Source organism: Vitis riparia, chromosome 5 (genome assembly GCF_004353265.1).
Source record: "Vitis riparia cultivar Riparia Gloire de Montpellier isolate 1030 chromosome 5, EGFV_Vit.rip_1.0, whole genome shotgun sequence".
Classification (NCBI taxonomy): Eukaryota; Viridiplantae; Streptophyta; class Magnoliopsida; order Vitales; family Vitaceae; genus Vitis; species Vitis riparia.
Window position 1 is genome coordinate 20,486,808 of NC_048435.1, and position 19,697 is coordinate 20,506,504.

A 19,697-nucleotide genomic window follows, 5' to 3' on the forward strand; every position below is an offset into this window, starting at 1 on the left:
AGGGGATAAAGCCAGATATATTTTGTAAAATGGTCGACAAAGATGACATAGTATTTGAAGTTATTAGTAGAGTAGACTGGTGATGTCCATATATTAGTAAATATAACTTCAAGAGGGGAATAGGTAGAGAGAGTAGAAGTAGAAAATGGTAATTTATGACTTTTATTGCATTGACACGAATTACAATTAAAATTGAAATTGGACGGACGAGAGACATCTAAATGAAACGAAGACATAATATTTTTGAAGATTGACAAAGAAGGATGACCTAGCCTATGATGCCACTCGGACAAAGTGGTCTTGACACTAGAAAAAGCAATTAAAGGACGTGACTGGGTAGTGGAGAGTGGCCATTCATACACACCATCCTTAATTCGACCCTGCAAAAGGATTGCCCCCGTGCGAAGATCCTTCACATGAAAAGAAGAGGGTAAGAACTCAATGGAAGTATTGTTAGACTTGCAAAATTGAGAAATAGAAATAAGATTACGTTTCATGGTGGGAACACATAAAACATTAGATAGAGTAAAGGAGTGAGAGGGAGTGGTAAGAGAGGTGGAACCAGTGTGAGATATGGGGAGACCAGAGCCATCGTCGATCATAATTTCATCTGTGCCATCAAAAGGACTGTGGAGAGCAAGATTGTGTAGGTCAGTGGTGACATGATGTGAGGCTCCACTATCAAGTAGCCATGTGGTGTTGGGGGGAATGGTGGTTGCAACATGTGCTTGAGCTTGCCAGGGAGCTGGTGGTCGAGATTGTGATGAATTGTCGGGACGAGGAGGTGGTTGCACCTGCGGAAACTGTTGTCGGAAAAGAGGACAACGGGAGACTACATGACCTTGAGTATTGCACCATTGGCAGCGACCAAGGAATGAACGAGTAGGAGAACGGTTGTCGCGGGTGTTGGTGGGAGAATTTCTTATGATACCTTGAGTGGGTGTGGATGTGGACCCAGGAAGCCGAGGAGTGCGATTGGTGACAGACCATGGAGTGGAGCGAACATTGGTGGCATGAGCAGATGCCGGTAGGGGTGAGGAGCTTATCTTATTGCGGAGAGACAATTCTTTGTTGATGAGTTTTTCATGGAGTTCATCAAAAGAGATGGTGGAATCACGACCGTTGACAGCATCAATGATGGACTGATAATTTTCATCAAGGCCTTCAAGTACTTTTTCAATCAGATCTTCTTGGTCAAGAGGCTTACCAAGAGCAGCAAGTTCATCGACCCCGGTTTTAATGGACTGCATGTAGTCTGTAATGGACTGAGAACCTTTGGTGATGTTTTTAAGATGGTCTTTGAGTTGCTTGATATGGCCACGAGATGGGCGAGCATAGGTGTTGGCCAATATTTGCCAGGCTTCATAAGAGGTTTTTGATTGGGTGATGAGAGGAACTAGAGTAGGTGAGAGAGTTCCGACAAGGGCTCCAAATAATAGTTTGTCTTGATGTAGCCATGTTTGGTATGCAGGGTTAGTAGAGACAACATTATTGGTGGTGATGGTGGTCGGAGGAGCAGGGTGGGATCCATCAATGAATTGTTGTAGATCATAGCCGATAAGAATGGCTTCCATTTGGGTTTTCCAAGAAAGATAGTTGGTGGGTGTGAGTTTAATGGAGTTATGGATAGTAATCATGGTTAGTGGTTTTGTGGGTTCCTGGGCATTAGGGATGATGATTTGAGTATTCTCAGTAGCCATTGGAATGAGGAGGATGAAAGGCTTGCTGAAGATTGACGAACGTGGCTGGGGAAAAAAAAAAATTAAAGAGCAAACCTTTACTCTGATACCATAAAGGATTTTTGGAAGAGAGAGATTGAAGAATTATGGCTTTTGATTCTCATTGATATGGTTAGCATATATACAGATTGCATGAGCACGAAAATAGGAAACTGATTACAAAGAAATAGGAAACAAAACAAATTGAGTAACTATCTAATAATACAAATAAATGGTATAACTGCAGATATTCAAACGTGGAAATCCCTTGATTTTCTCCCTTGACTTTCTCAACTTGATTGTATATCCTTATCAAAAATGAGTAAGTCATAAATATACAAGATAGAGAATGAATGCTATGACCTGAGATAAAATGCAAGCCACTATGAAGGAGGATGTTTGAAGTAAATGCAATCAAATTTAATAAGAAATTTGAAACTTAAAATTTGGTAGTTGCAAATACCTTGAATTTGAAGTGAATTTTGGAGCACTTAGATTATTTTGAAGCAAGTTACATATGGTTTTAAAGATCAAGAAGGAATCCGATTTTATTTTATTTTTTTAATTTTTGTGTGTGTTTGGCATTTTTTTCATTTTTAATTTATTTTTTTATGCTTGCGTGAATTTTGGAGCACTTCTTGAGGTGGTTGCTTCTACGCAAAGTTTCAATGAGAAGTGAGGAATCTAACATAGATGTGTGTTTTTAGGGGTTGGCATTTTTTTTTCATATTTTTTTAATTTAGTTTGAGAGGCAGAGAGGTTTTTGTTTTGTTTTGTTTTTTTTTTCATGTTTTTTTAAAATTTATTTTTCTTGTGTGTGTTAGGGGAAGAGTTGGTGGTTGGCATTTATTTTCACGTTTTTGTAGGACATTCATGTTTCACATTGAATGTGCAAACATTGAATCAACATAAAGTATGTGGATGAGATTCGGTAGGAAATCAACATTAAGCATGCGAGTGAAATGGTGTACGAAAAAGGATGAGAGAAAATTTTGTGCTAAATGGACTCTGATTGAAAAGAAGCAATGTGGGGCAAATAGATTTTTACCAACTAGTCTAATAGCACCATTGTTTTGCAGGAATTTTTTTAAAGGAATATTATTTAAAAAATATTGTTTGAATAATAAATAAAAAATATCATATTTTTAATCATTTATTTTATTTTTATATTAAATTCATTTTTCAATATACGAAATTCCTTTTTATATTAAACTCATCTTTTGAAAAGATGAATTCAATTTTTACATTAAACTCTTTATTTAGTTTTTATATCAATTATTTTTTTATAAAAAGTTTTCTTTTTTATTTATTTTTATTTAACCGGTCTTTTCAAAAGAAAATTTTCACATAAATCTTAAAGTGCGATAGTTTTAAAATTATTTTTGGTAGAATGATTTTTTTTTTTAAAACTATTGTGTTAGCCTAAGGTTCCTCTAAGTGTGTTTTGATGATAAGTAAATAATGTTAAGTAAATTAATGAGTTTAAATCAAATTAAGTTTCATATATTATTTAAGAAAAAAAGAAAAAAGAAGAAGAAAGTGTGTTTTAAAAGAACCTAAGGAAAGTGAAATCGATGATGCATGAAGACTTATCAAATCTAGGAAATCAATGTAAGATAAATCCTTTGGCTCAATTAAGATTTAAACTTTTTACACGCTTTCTTTTATACTCAGTTTTTCTAAACATTTGTTTAAACAATTACTTTTTATTTGAAATTGAGTTAAACTTTAAAAACCTTAGGTAAAATGGTATAAAAATAATTTGAGGAATTGCTTAAAGGTATTGTCTAAGTGTTAGATAGCTTTGGGAAGCAACAAATGCAATGTCTTTGAAATCTCTCTAACGCTTAAAGACAAAGACAACACCTTTCACCTTCATCAATTTTGTGCAAACTCATTAATGAAATATTCTCATAAATTCCCAACTAATTCAATGTTTTTAGTCAACGGGTGTTGCTTTTATTAATTTATTCATTTTTCTTCTTCTAGGTTGATAGGACGAGAATAAGCAAATTCATTTTCCTTGAGGTTTTGACTAAATATGTCTAGACTTCATAAGCTTGAAATTTCATCATGTACCTCCCTTATTTTGAATGAGAGGTGAGACAATTAAAAATAAGAAATGGTAATAATAAGAGAGGTATTTGATGAAATTTCAAATTTATGGGAACTAAAAATATTTAGCTGAAACAAGAGGGAAAGTGAATGTAAGATCTCAAAAGCTTGAGTATATATTTGGTAACTATTTTTAAAAACAGATTTCTAATATAGATTTTTTTTTTTTTTTCACAAACTTTTGACAAAAAAAATATTTTTTTTAGAATTTAATTAAAAAAGGTTATTTTTGGCATAAATTTGAGATATTTTTAATCATTTTTTGTAGAGTATTATATAGTAATAATTGAAAAATAAAAAATACTTTAAAAAGTTGAAGGATACAAATTTCAATTCTTTTTATGTAGTGTTTTTTGAGGCATATCATATCTTTTTAGACATGGTCAATTTTGTGGGGGAATTTTCTTGTATCATTCAAGCTATGTAGCTTTGAAACTTGTTTATATTTTGGTGGTAACATTTAGACTGCATTTGATATTGTTTTTAGAAAACATTTTTAGTGTTTATAACACTTAAATGATAAAAAATTTCAAATGAAATTTTGATATATTACAAATAAAAAATCAAGTAATTTCTCAAAATTTTAAAATCTTTCTCAAACATCAGAGGTTAGAAATAGGAGCACAACTAATCCTTGGGGAATTATTATCCAGCATGCATACCCTGGTTTCTCTTACTTGTCTTTCCTTATTCTATGACTATGTTTGGTTTGGAGGAAAGTTTGAGAGAAAAGAAAGTAGAAAGAAAAAGTGAAAGAAAAAAAAAGTGAAGAGAAATAGAAAATAGATTTAAAGTTAATAAATCATTTTTATGTGTTACTTTATACTCATTTTATTTATTTTACTTTTTTGATATAAAGATTAAATGATTTGCAAAAATATAAGTTTTTAATTAATTTTGACATATATTTAATTTTCCTTGGTATGCTTTATAATACAACCTAGTATAAAAAAACAATTTTTTTTTATATATATTTATTCTTTCCTTGGTATTTTTGAAAACCAAACATAATCGAAAATTTGAAGAAAAATATAAAGGAAAGAAAATAGAGAAGAAAAATAGAAAAAAAATAAAAATCGAAGGAAAATAAAAAATAGATAAATTATTTTTATATCCTACTTTAAACTTATTTAATTTATTTTAACTCTTTCCATATAAAGGTTATATAATGTGAAAATACATAAATTTCTAACTGATTTTAACCAAATATGAAAAAATCATTTTCCTTAATAATTTTTTTTTTCTTTCGTGCTTTTTGGAACCAAACATGGCCGATATGATTTATCCATTGTATGAATAGCTAGCTGCCATGTATATATATATATATATATATATATATATGATCACCTTCGCTTTCTCTTCTCACCTTCCTCTTCTTATAACCTCACCCTCAGGACTAATCTCTTTCTTCATTCTCCCGTGCAATTATGATGACTTCTTTCTTCAAAACTTCAGTCATTGAACTGAAAGCAGTGCAGAAATCATCTCATGTTCATAGAAATGACCATGGATATGGCACTAACATCTCTACTTCCTTGTGGAAGAGGAAGCACACTGGCATCTTCTGTTGCCAGAGTGGTGAAAGTGATAGAGCTTTGATGCAGCAATCGAAGACTCAAAAAGTTAGAGCTTTGAAAGAGATGGCAGTGTCCACCACCACCACCCCCAATACTTCCATCACTAATGGTCTTGGAATTCTTCAGTTCCTTGCAGGGAAGACCTATTTTATAACTGGTGCAACTGGGTTACTAGCCAAAGGTATGGCTTATTCTTGATCAGTTTGTTAAACAGACGTATACTATGAAAGAGATCATCCAGCCTTTCATGCTAATTTAAGAAATGGTTTCAACTTACCCCCGCTTCAATTTGAATGAAAAACATAAGAAAAAACAGTGTGTTAAAAGTTGGTAAGAACCCTAGCTATTGCATGACTTCATGTTTTTCATTTCTAATTTTCAGCTGTTGTTGAGAAGATACTACGAACAGCACCTGATGTCGGTAAAATCTTCGTCTTGATCAAGGCGAAGAACAAGGAAGCTGCAGTGGACAGATTGAAAACTGAGGTAGCTTTCTTAAAAATTGGAATTTTTTTTGGTTCTTTTTGGTTTTGCTGAGAACAAGATTTACTTTTTCTTTTTATCTAGTTCATAAATTCAGAGCTATTTGAGTGCTTGAAACAAAGGCATGGGAAGTATTATCAAGATTTCATGCTAAGCAAACTGGCTCCTGTTGTTGGGAACTTGTGTGAGTCTGATCTTGGCATCGATGCAAATTTGATTTCAGAGATTGCACAGGAAGTTGACGTTATAATAAATTCCGCAGCCAATACAAAATTTGAGGAGAGGTTGCACTTCATTAATCACTTGAATATATAGACATGCTTCATTTTTATAGAAGAAGGCCATGGTTTAATTTTGTTTGACTCAAATTGAGTTTCAAATTCTAGGTATGATGTTTCTCTCCATGCAAACACAATAGGACCTTGTCGACTGATGGACTTTGCAAAAAAGTACTGCAAGAATCTTAGAGTTGTCCTACATGTATCAACCGGTAAGTAGCCTTGATCTTTGAACCTACACTAAATTGTTAAGAAATGAACTAGGAAAGTGAAAGACATCATGGAAGCTAGCTTTTTTTCTCATGCAGCTTATGTTAATGGAGAAAGAGAGGGAATGATCACGGAGAAGCCCTTCTACATGGGAGAGAGCATAGCAAGGGAGAAGGTCGCCTCTGAACTCTTACCATTATCATACCCTGCGTTGGATGTTGATGATGAAATAGAGATAGCTTTGGATTCAAAGGTGGCTTTTGAAGGCAACTTAGAAGATCAGAAGATGAAAGAATTGGGTTTGGAGAGGTGAAGCCAAAGCCTTTTATTTCCCTATAAATATCCATTTAGCACCTCTTGTAGGAAAATAAAACTTCAAAATAGACCATGATAGTCTTAAGAAAAAGTATTAAGTACTTCCCACTCTTGCACTAGCCTTACTTATATATCCATGTTCTGAGTTCTTCACAGTAGGAATAAGAATATTTGATTATTTCTTCATTACTAAGTTGTAATAGAAAATTCTCTCTAATAGGGCAAGTATTCATGGATGGCATAACCCATATGAGTTCACCAAGGCCATGGGGGAGATGATGATAAATAGCATGAGAGGAGACATACCTCTGGTCATTATTCGTCCAACCGCCATCGAAAGCACCCTCGAAGATCCTTTCCCTGGATGGATACAAGGAAACAGGTATCTTATATCACTGCCATTTTCATGCCCTTGCACTAAATCCCATATTTTCAGCTATAATCAGTTTTGTGTTTTCTAAGATCATCTATTATTGTTTGCGTAAAACATCAGAATGCTGGACCCAATGATTTTATCCTATGGAAAAGGCAACCTCCCAAGCTTTTTAGTGAATCCAGAAGCAGTCATTGATATGGTCAGTACTCAGTAGGACTTCCTTTTCCTTTGATCTATCTCACCCCAGTGGATTAATTTTTGAACTAATCATGAGATAACTATAAATGGTACAGATTCCCATCGACATGGTTGTGAATGCAATCATAGCAGCAATGGAAAAGCATGGGATTGCAGGAAAACCAGGCATCGAAGTCTACCATGTTGGTTCTTCTGCTGTAAATCCGCTACCGCTTGGTGACTTGTTCAAGTACTCCTATGAGCACTTCATTTGTTCCCCTATTAATATGGACACAGAAGGGAAGACAGTGGACATGAAGGAAATGAAGTTTTTCAGCTCAATGGATGACTTCTCCTCTCATATGCAAACAGAGATAGTTCAGCAAAGGAGGTTGGCGATTTCAGGCAATAACGCATCTCAAAGGCTCGAAAGGAAGTGCAAAATGATAGTTGACACATGCTATAAACTTGGCTAGGGTATACCAGCCCTATATGTTCTTTAGAGGAAGGTAAGATATTAACCTTCAGCACACAATTATACACCTGCAATGTTTACTAAGCTAGATACAAATGAAAATTACTTGTAGGTTTGACAATAGCAACACCCATAATCTAATGGAAGGCATGTCTGAAGAAGAGATGAAGAGATTTCGACTTGATGTGGAGAATGTGGACTGGGAAGACTATATCACCAACATTCACATTCCAGGGCTGAAGAAGCATGTTATGAAGGGTAGAGGAATGCCTAAATAATTACTGATCTAATCTACTTGTATTTGCATCTTCAATCTGTTTCCAGTAATAAACACCTTGGATGATGATCCCATGAATTTGATGGAGAGAAACTGCAACTTATTGTATTGGAAGATGTCACAAGCAGAACTTTCCTTTTTGTGGCACTATATCCCACTTAGTCCACCTTTTCCTTCATTACAAGCATCGACCAAGGCAGACCAACATGACTCTCAAAACACTATCTCAAAGGGCAGATGATAAAAGGAATAGCCAAAAAGAAAAAAAAGAGGCCTTTTTATGTATGGTCATGCTGATTGTTATAGGCCTAATTACCTCATGGCAACTCTGACAGTTCTACAAACTATATAACCATAATAAACAAATATATAGTGCCGCAAAACAAGCCTTTGACTCTCTCTGTTGCTGCTAAGTTGCAGCCTGTAGGTCTTTTGTGCCAATCTTATCATACGTTAATGCCCCTCATCAACATAATAAGGGATCAACTTTTTCACAACACTTTCAGCTGATCACTACATGGGATTACATTTTCTCTACAAACACATGGAATATTTGCCAATATTGAATCTGGGAATGTACTTTTATCACATATACTTGGTCACTATCTCATTTGTAAACAAATACTAAATTGCAATTCCATAGAAAAAGTAGATACCGTGAAAGCCTATGGTAGGAAACTGTCTATAGTTCATTATCTGCTTCTATTTCAGAAGCAATGTCACTAAAATTCTCCTGCTGTTTGAGAATTTTGACGTTTTAAATCTTGAAACAGCCCTTCATTACAAATGGCCAATTTTTGTTCCTTGCAAGTTAGACTAACTCTTCCTTCAAATCCCTACAAATATAGGTCACAAAATACTTCTTTGGGTTATTTGGTTGAAAGGGGCAAAATAAGTTGGTATTTGGAAAAATGACCTCTGCCTTTTTAAAACTTGAAAAATGACCCCTTCTAGACTAAAGTACCCTTGAAAAAAAAAATCAAAGAGAAACCTTTGAAATTCAAAGGTACAGAAATGAAGAGAAAGAGAGCAGGACGAAGGGTTATTTTCTCTTGAATGGTAGATTGCAATGCACCCTTTGGTCTTTTGAATTTATTTTTTTATTTTTTCATTTTTGTAGATTTTCGCATTGTTGTTGATTATTTGTCTAAAAGGATTTTAAAAGGTTATTCATTTGATTGAAGTGTGAATTTTTTTTTTTCCAGTTTCTGAAAAAACACAAGAAGGGAAGAGAACGAAATGAAGTGAAAGAAAAAAGAAAATGATCCTCAAAAGTACATTTATTACTTTGAAATAGTTTGTTTTTTTAGATTTTTGTTTTTTTTTTATTTCATACATTTGCTGGAGGCGTGTGTTTTCTTTTTGCATGGTTTCAGAAAAAACGCGGGAGAAAGTAATGGGTTTATATGTACACTTTTTGTTAAGCATAAATATAAGGGTTTTTCTTAAATTTGTTAGCCCATTCCTCTTTGATTCTGAACTCTGAAAACACATTGGTCTACCAAAGAAGATATCTAGTTGAATTGAAAAAAAAAATTGTCTTTAATTAGATTTCTTGGCTATTTTATTTTGATGTTTTGCTCTACTTGTTAAGATTTTGAAGCATGATGTTGTGGAAAATGCCCTATTTCTATAGTGTAGAAAACTGTTATTGTGGTTCTTGTTGCATATGTACTTTTAAGCATAAATCTAGTGGAAAAGTGACAAATGGGTTGACCAATTTGGTGTTTTAAAGAGTTGAATCAGAATCAGAGAAATAGAATTTGCCCCTATTTTGATTTCTCATCCCTGGTGATTGGAAGAAACATTCCATTTGTCCCACATAGGAAAATGAATTTGTTTCCTTGAACCCTTGGAGTGAAGATATTGGAAGTGCTATTAAAGTCTTTTTCCATGAGCAGTGCTGGAATAATGGTTTTGATTTCTTTTCTAAAATTCAAAACCCATATTTTAGAATAGTTTTGGCTTCTATCATAAAGTGAAAACTATACTTCTTTTATGAGCATTCATGCCAATTATTCTCCTTTCGTGCTACTTAACTTTTAAGTAATGGAACTAATCCGATATACATGAATAGCCATGTTTTTCTATTAATGACAAAATTGGAGATCATCGTAGCCTTTGCCAATTGGGTATCTAGTTTTTCAACAGTTTGGGAAAGATATCTTTTCCTATTTGTAGTTCTCTTCCCAAGGGATAGGAAGTTGGTTTAATTGAAATTCTCAATTTTCATCAAACAATTTGCATCCCTTACTTATCTACAGTTTCCATTTTGCTTGTATAGATTGAGAGGAAAACCTCTGCTCTCCCTTGGAGGTGAACCAACATTAAGAAGCACCCCATCAAAGTCTGAACCTAGTTTGCTTTTACTAAATCATAAGTGACATTTGCTAAATTTGGAACCCAGTTGGTCCTACAATGCAAACCACAACATTCAAATAGAAATCTATAACAAAAGTCATGGCAAAGAATGATCCCAACTGAGGGTTGAAATATTACTCACAACTAAAATATTGAGTGAGATGATGCATATGCATAGCCAAAATACTTCTATCATATGCTTTCTGTAAGTAAGGATAGTCATTTAGAACTTCATTTATACCTAGATATAGATGCAAGGAAAAGTAATATGACATGGACTCGTGATTAGTTCTTAAAATTTAGGCATGAATAACCAATGTGTTTGAACTCATTGGAAAATCATGTGCATTATGCAATCTCTTTTATCAAGAATCCATTAAAAAGAATTCAATGAAAAATGTAGTGTAAGTCTCATCAAAATGCAAATTTCTAAAAACTGTTTCTAAGGTGATGTAAAAGAATGTTGTAAAATGGTCTCTATTTCTCTCTCTTTCTCATATACATATACTTAGTATAAACTTATGGATTTTAATAAGTAAATTCATGATTGTTATTTGAATTTTTTTATATTTATTTTTCAGGGAAAAGGAAAAAAAAACTTAGATTTGCAATCTGGTATAACTCCAAAAGTGATCATCCTAAAAAGTGAACAACTCATCTTTAATGGCAAATACTGAAAAATCTAATGATAAGGTTTGTATTTTTTGTACTATTTGGTGTGTTAATGTGTTGATGATTCTTGTATATGAGTAAATACAATATTTTCCATGCCAACACACATTTCATTATAGACAATAATATTTAATATTGTTAACATCACATTTTTTGTTTTATGCAGTGGTGATTGTGGTACGTTTTTTTTTTATCAAATTTGCGGAATACTTGATGCACAACCATCCAATGGATACACTAACAGGCGAGTGGATGAATTGGTTTTGTGAGAATACGACAGTGGAGTTATTTTTCCATAAAGAACTTCCTATGTGATCCCACTATTGTAAATGGATTGTAAATGGATAGTGGAAGATGTTTCTGTGTAATAACATTGACGGTTTTTGTTTAGCAAATTTCTATGTTATAACACGTATTTAAATGGTTACATGTTTTTCATACATCCAGAGAAATGAATGGTTACAATTTTTATAAATTTTTATAAATATGATTGTGTTATGATTGTTAACATGTTTGAATTTATTGTAGTAAGCATAATAATAGAAACTTATATTTCAATGTAGTTCATACTTAATGAGTGTTAAGTTACTTGTAAAAGAAACTTAACCCTAGTGTAGTTCAAGTGAATATCCTCAATTAAATCCTAACTTCTACTAAGTTCTTTATTAAAAAAACTTAACTTCAGTATTGTTCAGGACATTTGTTTTAATTCAAATTTAACGAGTGTTAAGTTACTTGTAAATTAAATTTAACCCAAGTGTAGTTTAGGTGAATATCCTCAATTAAAACTTAACTCCTATTAAGTTTTTTAAATAAAAAACTTAACTTCAATTTTGTTCAGGTAATTTTTTTAACTAAAACTTAACCATTGTTAGGTTCTTTGTAAAATAAACTTAACCCTAGTACAATTCAGTTGAATATCCTTAATTAAAACTTAACTCTTACTAAATTCTTTGTTAAAAAAATTTAACTTCACTTATGTTCAGGTAATTTTTTGTAACTTAAACTTAACCATTGTTAAGTTCTTTGTAAAAGAAACTTAATCCTAGTACAGTTTAGGTGAATATCCTCAATTAAAGTTGTATATGTGGATGATCTCAACATACATAATGTGTTTGATCTTAGCATCAATAAAAGATTAACACATCTCCAAATATGTATGATCAAATGTTAATGAGACTATTATTCCAAAAAAATAAAAAGTTCACTTGTCATTTCAAATGAGTTGGTATTGAGGGATGGACTTAAACTTCATTTTTAAGCTTAAGTTCATCACTTAATTAAAATAGATTGAATCAATGTATGATTACATGGTTTGTGCCCCTATTCACAATATACAAAAAATTACAATATCAAATCTTTTATATGCCCAATCATAATCTACAAAGAACAAAAAATTCACCATAAAATTGGCTTAGCAACAATTTCATTCATTCTCTAATTGTAAGGAGCAATCTTGTATTCTTATATCAACATGTCTACTTTTATCATTCTGATAATGCAAGGGGATTGGTCGTTTGCACAACTTTTGGTTATGACCATAGTCACCACATCAACCACAACCCCCTGATATATTTCTCTTATGCTTTCACCAATCAACCAACTACTTACTTGACAATAATCATGAGATATCATATCCAAGCTACAAGTGTGTGTTGAAAGATATTTCCTTATTTGAAATATATCATAATTTCCCTACTTGATTGCACGAAGTCGCCACTTCCATTCTTTATCGACACATCCAACATGTAATAACTTGATTCAAGATTTTAATGTTTTGAACTGAAATTTTCTTTTCAAAGCAATCATGCACAACTTCTTCTACAATTCTTTCTTATTAGAGTATATTTGGTGCTTTTCCATATAGTCATCACCAGTTTCACTATAACCAACTATAAATGGTTCCATTATTGCCTCTTCCATTACATCAATTTGCATCACTTGGCTATCCTCGTTCAAGTTGACATTTATTCCACCATCTTCATCATCCTTGTTCATATTCAAGTTATGAGGATCAAAACAATTAAGTGGATCATAGCTTAACCTTGTTATGTTTTCATAATCAAAACCACTTAAAGATTCACTACTATTTATGAATATTAGGTCCATGTTGATTTCTTTCTCAACCTTAGATTTAGTATGAGAGCCAAAATCAGTGTTGATGATTGATTCATACCCATGATTGCCGCTTCTTTTCTCTATTAGGATACATAATGGAACTAGCAACTTATCATTAGTACAATTTAAAAGAATGAAAATTTTCACATCTCCATCATTTCTTAGTTGTATAGGAGTGGTTGGTATATTGCCATTAAATACATACTTCATTAAAAGATTGTGCTTTGTCAGATCTACTTTCAAAATGTGACAAACAATCTTCAATAATTCTTCATATGTTGTAGTCTTCTTAGGTTCAATACCCTTACCTTGGCAACCTTCAAATTAGTACGTATTTCCATTTTGCACCCAATCTCCTTCACAAAGAAGCATTATTCCCATTTCATCAATCACTGTGAAGAAATAAAAAAAATAAAAAAAAAATTGAATTATTGATACAAAAAAATAATATTAAAATAGTAGTTATTTGGATAAGTAAGTCAATCCCACAAAGTTGTCGATTAACATGTTGAATTGTACTGAACTATCTTCAAGTTTTATAGATAAAGAATTTCACACTAGCTACGTCCAGTTTTTATATGTTAAATATAGACTTTACTCTTTTAATACAAATCTTTTTAACAAAAAAATTCACTCATGTTTATTCTAAAATTTTCATTATTTTCCCTATAACCAAATAATGTTGAGAATAGCAAAACTAAAGTAATTTGTTTTCCCAAATGGGTTTACATACCTTCATTTGACCTCGCCATATGTTTTTCTTTAATCTTCTCTACTCCTTTTATCTCAATTTTAGTGGTTCGTTGCAGTAATGGTGTATAGGGATATACTCACAGTGTTGGTGAGATATGCAGATAGATGTAGTATTGATGAGAGATGTAAAGCTAAAATGTTTTGCTATTGGAAAGATATCATGTCTTTGGTGGAGGATCTTACTCTTCTCTATTTTTCTACTTTTTTTTTGCTTCTCTTAGCTCAGTTTTATTGGTGGGTTACAGAAATGGTGTATAGAGATGTACTCATAACATAGGTGAGAGAGATGCATAGAGATGTAGTACCGATGAGAGAGGTAAAGCTAAAGTTTTCTGCTTTTGGAGGGATATTATGTCTTTAGTGGGGGATCTTATGTGTTTTTGGAGGAAAATAAATAAGGGTAAAAATGTCCAAATTAGGTTATCTCTCAAAACAATTAACTGGTGAGGTTACTTTTATAATTTTACCTTTATGTTGAGTCACCTATCCAAATAACCCTAGTTATTTTCCATTGAATTTACCTCTACGATCAAGACCTAAATTAAACTAACAGACCAGGACCGGTGATCAACAATTGCTTGAAAGTCATGATATAAGTGCATAGAGATGAATTAAACTCAAAATCTCAATTGTTGAATTGACTCATTAGGCCTACAAAAGGTTAAGTATTGATGATTAAGAGTGTATTTGACAGTACTTTTACTTAAATATTTTTAATGATAGTGTTTTCTTTGAAAATATTTTTAGGAGAATTGAGCACCTATCAAATGTTTCTCTAGAAAACACTACAAGTGGTTTTTCAACTCTACAAGTTATCTTTTAAAATTTTAATAGTGTTTCTTATGATTGAGAAGTGACGAATCTAATATATATCTTTTTAATTTTTTTCTTATGTGTGTGTTTAGGGGTTGATATTTTTTTTCATTTTTTAAAATTTATTTTGAGAGAGAGAAGGTTTTTTTTTTTTTTTGTGTGCTTTTTAAAAATTAATTTTCTTTTGTGTGTATGTGTGTATGTTAGGTGCAGAGTGAGTTCTTTGTGGTTGGGCCCTTTTTTTTCCTCATATTTTTGTAAAAAAATTATTTTTTACATTGAATGTGCAAACATTAAATCAACATTCGGTATATGAGTAAGATGGTGTACGAAAAAGAATGAGAGAAAATTTTGTGTTAAATGGGCTTTATGATTGAAAAGAAGAGGTGTGGGACAAATATATTTTCATTGACTAGCAGAATAACATGACTGTCTTTAGGAATTTTTTTAAAGGAATATTATTTTAAAAGATATCATTTGAATAACAAATACAAAAATATGACATTTTTAACCATTTATTTTATTTTTACATTAAATTTATTTTAGACAAAAAAATTATTTCTACATTAAATTCATTTTTTTTTAAAAATATGAATTCAATTTTTATACCAAGAGTTTTATGTTAAACTCTTTGCTTAGTTTTTATATCAATTTTTTTTTGTTTTTAAAAAAATGAGTTTGCATTTTTATCTTTTTTTTTTATTTAATTGGTCTTTTCAAAAGACAAGTTTCACAAAAAAAATGCTAAATTGTGATAGTTTTAAAATCATTTTTGGTAGAATGATTTTTAAAAAAAATCATTGTGTTAGCCCAAGGGTTTTCTAAGTGTGTTTTGAAGATAAAAAAACAAGGTTAAGTCAGCTAATGAGTTTAAATCAAATTAAGTTTCAGGTATTATTCAAGTATATTAGAAGAAAAGATAAGTGTACTTTGAAAGAATCCAAGGAAAGTGAAGTCGAGGATGCATAAAGACTTATCAAGTCTAGGAAATCAATATAAGATGAATCTTTTAGGTGCACTTAGGATTTAAACTTTTTTCATGCTTTCATTTATACATAGTTTTTCTAAAAACTTGCTTAGATGATTACTTTTGATCTAAAATTGAGGTAAACATAAAAAAACCTTAGGCAAAGTGATATGAAAATGCCTTATAGAGTTGCTTGAAGACATTGTCCAAGTGTTAGATAGCTTCGAGATTGAAAAAGAAAGGTTTTTGGGGCATTTAGGTCTAATTGGGACAAAGGAAGCCTGAACTGGCTCAACCGATTGGGAATTGGTTGCCCTTTCTCGATCAAGGATCTTCAAGGGTGCAAGAAATCTTCTTTCTTTTCTAGAGAGCTTCCATTCCCGATCTAGGCTATCCCTTTCCTAGTTGAGGTCCGGTAGAACTTCAAAAAGGACAAACGATCATTTGTTGTGCATTTATTGCCTAATGACTAACGGATTGGTTGAATTGGAACCGATCGGGACCTATTTATGTTTTTTTAGGTGTTCGAGGTTAGAAACCTATAAATAAAGAGCTACTATGTATTTATTGAAAAAAAAATACTTGCATTGAAATTCCTAAGTATCATTTTCTCTTATTCAAAGCTCTCACTCCTCTATGTATTAATATTTCACTTGCAAATCAATTTTAGTGCACCCTTTATATTCATCCTAACCTTCTTTATACCTATTTATTTATTGAGCTAGGAATGAGTGAAGTTAAAGTGTTAAAGCTTCAAGTTATAGTCAAACCTGAAAAGCTTAATTGTAAGTGTACATTGGAGTCATTAAATATAAGACTTGAAGGCTTGAGTTGAAAGCTTTTATTTAGTGGAACCCTCATCCGAAATGAGGTTAAGGAGAGTGGACATATGTGGGAATGACTAAAATACTATAAAAATCAAATTTGCATCTCTAGTTATCTCTATCTCTTTACACAAATTGTATTTTTATTGATTTGGTTAAGTGTACTTTTTGAAAAGGTTTTAAAATTCAATTCAACCATCTCCTTCTCTTAGGTGTTTTGCTTAATTTAATTAGCTATGTTTTACATACTATTGCAAAATTCCCTTTAGTTCCTTTTGATATATGATAAATAGTATCGTAATCTCATAGTTGTGATTTTGATAAAAAATATAGTAATTTTCAAATTTCTAAAAACATAATTTTCAATTGATATCCTAAAAAAATGGTTAAATTTAAAAATAATTTTTAAATTATCATATTTTAATAAATATTTTTCTGAAAAATGAATTTTTTTTTAAAATCACCGATAGTTTCAACCTAGAAAATTTGAACACAATTGATATCGACCCTATCTTATCATCCAATAAATGGATCCATGTACCAATCCCAATAGTAATTAAATGTTGTCTCAATCAAAAAGTATGAGACTACCTAATAGACTTCAAATATCAAATTTTCCATAAATTTTGGAAAAATTTCATCAAAATATCGCGTTTTGAGGATCGTGGAAGCGAAATAGGGGGTCAAAATGTCGAATGGCAGAAATATCTAAAAAAGTCACCATGTTTCAGCAAAATTTCAGGTGTTGGCGATTAATTAGGGAAATGCGCAATAAATTGTTGACTATTGCAATTTTTCACCAATTTTTTGGAAAAAAAATTGTAGCGTCCTTGTTGCACTATTCTAACGGTTGTGAGCTTTCGCGTTGATCTAACAACCTAGATCACGTCCGAGCTCCAAGAATCACTTGGTTGTGCATCTAATGGCCCATATGGAATTTGGATGTGATCCAACAACTGTGAGGCCAACGCAACGGCTATATGATGATCCAATGGTCATAATTCACCCAGATTTCAATCCAATAGCCAAAATTGTTTTCCACGATAAAATGAGATTCCAACAACTATTTTGGCTTATTTTTTCCCTATAAATAGCTCATTTTTCACCAATTTCATCCACATTTCATATTTGATTTCTCATTGCTCATGATTTATTATTTTTTTTTTTATGTTCTCAAATTCTTATAAATTTGAGAATTTATAAGTGAAGTATGTGGATTAAATTGAAGTCCAAATTCCAATCCAAGGTTGCTTATTTTTTGTAAGGTATGTTTGTTTTAAATTTGAATTATTTTTGTATTGAAGTGTAATTAATTAGTATATTTTTTAATTCTTCTATTTTATTTTTTATTTTTTCAATTGTAATTAATTAGTACATCTTAAATGAATTAGTTGTTTTCATAAATTAACTTAGCTTGGTTAATTAATTAAGTTAATTAACAATAATAGTAGCTTTCCAATTTCTTCAATTTTATTTTTTCTTTTAGTTGTAATTAATTAGTACATCTTAAATGAATTAGTTGTTTTCATAAATGAACTTAGCTTAGTTAATTAATTAAGTTAATTAACAATATTAGTAGCTTTCCAATTTTTTCAATTTTATTTTTCTTTCAATTGTAATTAATTAGTACATTTTGAATGAATTAGTTGATTTTCATAAATTAACTTAGTTTAGTTAATTAACAATATTAGTAGTTTTCCAATTTCTTCAATTTTATTTTTTCTTTCAATTGTAATTAATTAGTACATTTTGAATGAATTAGTAGATTTTCATAAATTAACTTAGCTTAGTTAATTATTTAATTTAATTAACAATATTAGTAGCTTTCCAATAAGTTAGTTGTAAGTTAATTCTTCAATTTTATTTTTTTTATTGAATTGTATTCAATTAGTACATTTTGAAGTAGATTTGTAATAAGTTTGATTTAAATTTTTAATTTAATTTTTTTATTGAATTGTATTTAATTAGTAAGCTTGATTGAATTATTAGATTTTCAATGAATTAGTTTTATATTTGATTCACATGATTAATAGATTTGCAATAAGTTCATTTTTAATTAATTGTTTAATTTTATTTTTTTTGTTTGATTGTAATTAATTAGTACAAAGTCAATATATTTGCAATGACCAGCGCAAGTGGAAGTGGAGCAGAGGTAGAGGTGGTAGGAGTGGTATGTTCGACTAAGATCTAGCTTGGAAGTATTGTTTACCAATGGAGGGGAACCGAAATGGGACAATTTGTAATTATTGTGGACAGTTGATGAAGAGTGAAGACATTACTCGATTCAGGTATCATTTAGCGCATAGAGACACGTAGAACAACACCAAAAAAGGTCCTAGAGGGCCACCTAAAGTGAAAGAAGAAATACGGGATATGTTGTATGAAAAAACTAAAGCAAAAACAAAGAAAGCTACATATATTGAAGAGATTTGTGTCCAATTATGTGGCATTATGAAGGCCAAACATAGACATGTCATGGAGGATGAAGAAGTGTACATGTATCCAACAGATATGCACTTGGATGAGTGGGATGCTTATCGAGTTGCAATTCGTGTATCAAAGGCAATAGAATGAGTGCGACAACAATATGAAACCGTTGTGGGAAGCAAACATAAAACAAGGGAGTTGTCACGCCCAAGTGGTACACCGATGATGTGAAAATCTCAAAGTATGCAACATTCAGACCCATCAACACTTATTGCACATAGGATGAAGACCATGACTTTAGAAGAGTTGGTCGAGGCATAGGAGCAATTTGGAAGCCTTATAGAGGAAGAGAATGGATGATGACACCATATAATGAGAAGTTACTTTTAGAAAGTTTTGAATCTATGAGTATAAGGACTCAATTTAATGACTCGTCGAATTAGGCTAACGTCTACCCTCTTTATATGATGAGTTATGGTCAACCTTCAAGTTCAACTGATGAAGAGTATGGTATGCTAAACTACTATCCTTTTGCACAAATGTCATACAAAGTTCCATATTAGATGCAAAGAGGATTTGACGTGAACAAATGGACGAACCTTGAGTATTTTATCCATGTAGAGGAAGTTGGTAGGACTCAAGAGATATATGCATGACATGTTAGAATTTTTAACCAATATTATCGAGACTCAATGAGTTGGTACTAATATTTTCTTCAATAGCAAGACGGGGTTCCTTCATCTATCAATTCCATTAAACCA

General features: G+C 31.6%; 1 protein-coding gene and 1 pseudogene across 1 annotated transcript; both read left to right on the forward strand.

Moving 5' to 3' along the window:
• Window positions 1-5,263: 5,263 nt before the first annotated feature.
• Window positions 5,264-6,208, forward strand: LOC117915260 (fatty acyl-CoA reductase 2-like). The gene is made up of 3 exons (XM_034830816.1): window positions 5,264-5,591; window positions 5,793-5,896; window positions 5,978-6,208. Exons 1-3 carry the CDS (start codon window positions 5,264-5,266, stop codon window positions 6,206-6,208), a joined length of 663 nt encoding a protein of 220 aa, XP_034686707.1.
• Window positions 6,209-6,325: 117 nt separating this feature from the next.
• On the forward strand, window positions 6,326-8,042 carry LOC117915261 (annotated as a pseudogene).
• The last annotated feature ends 11,655 nt before the right edge of the window (window positions 8,043-19,697 follow it).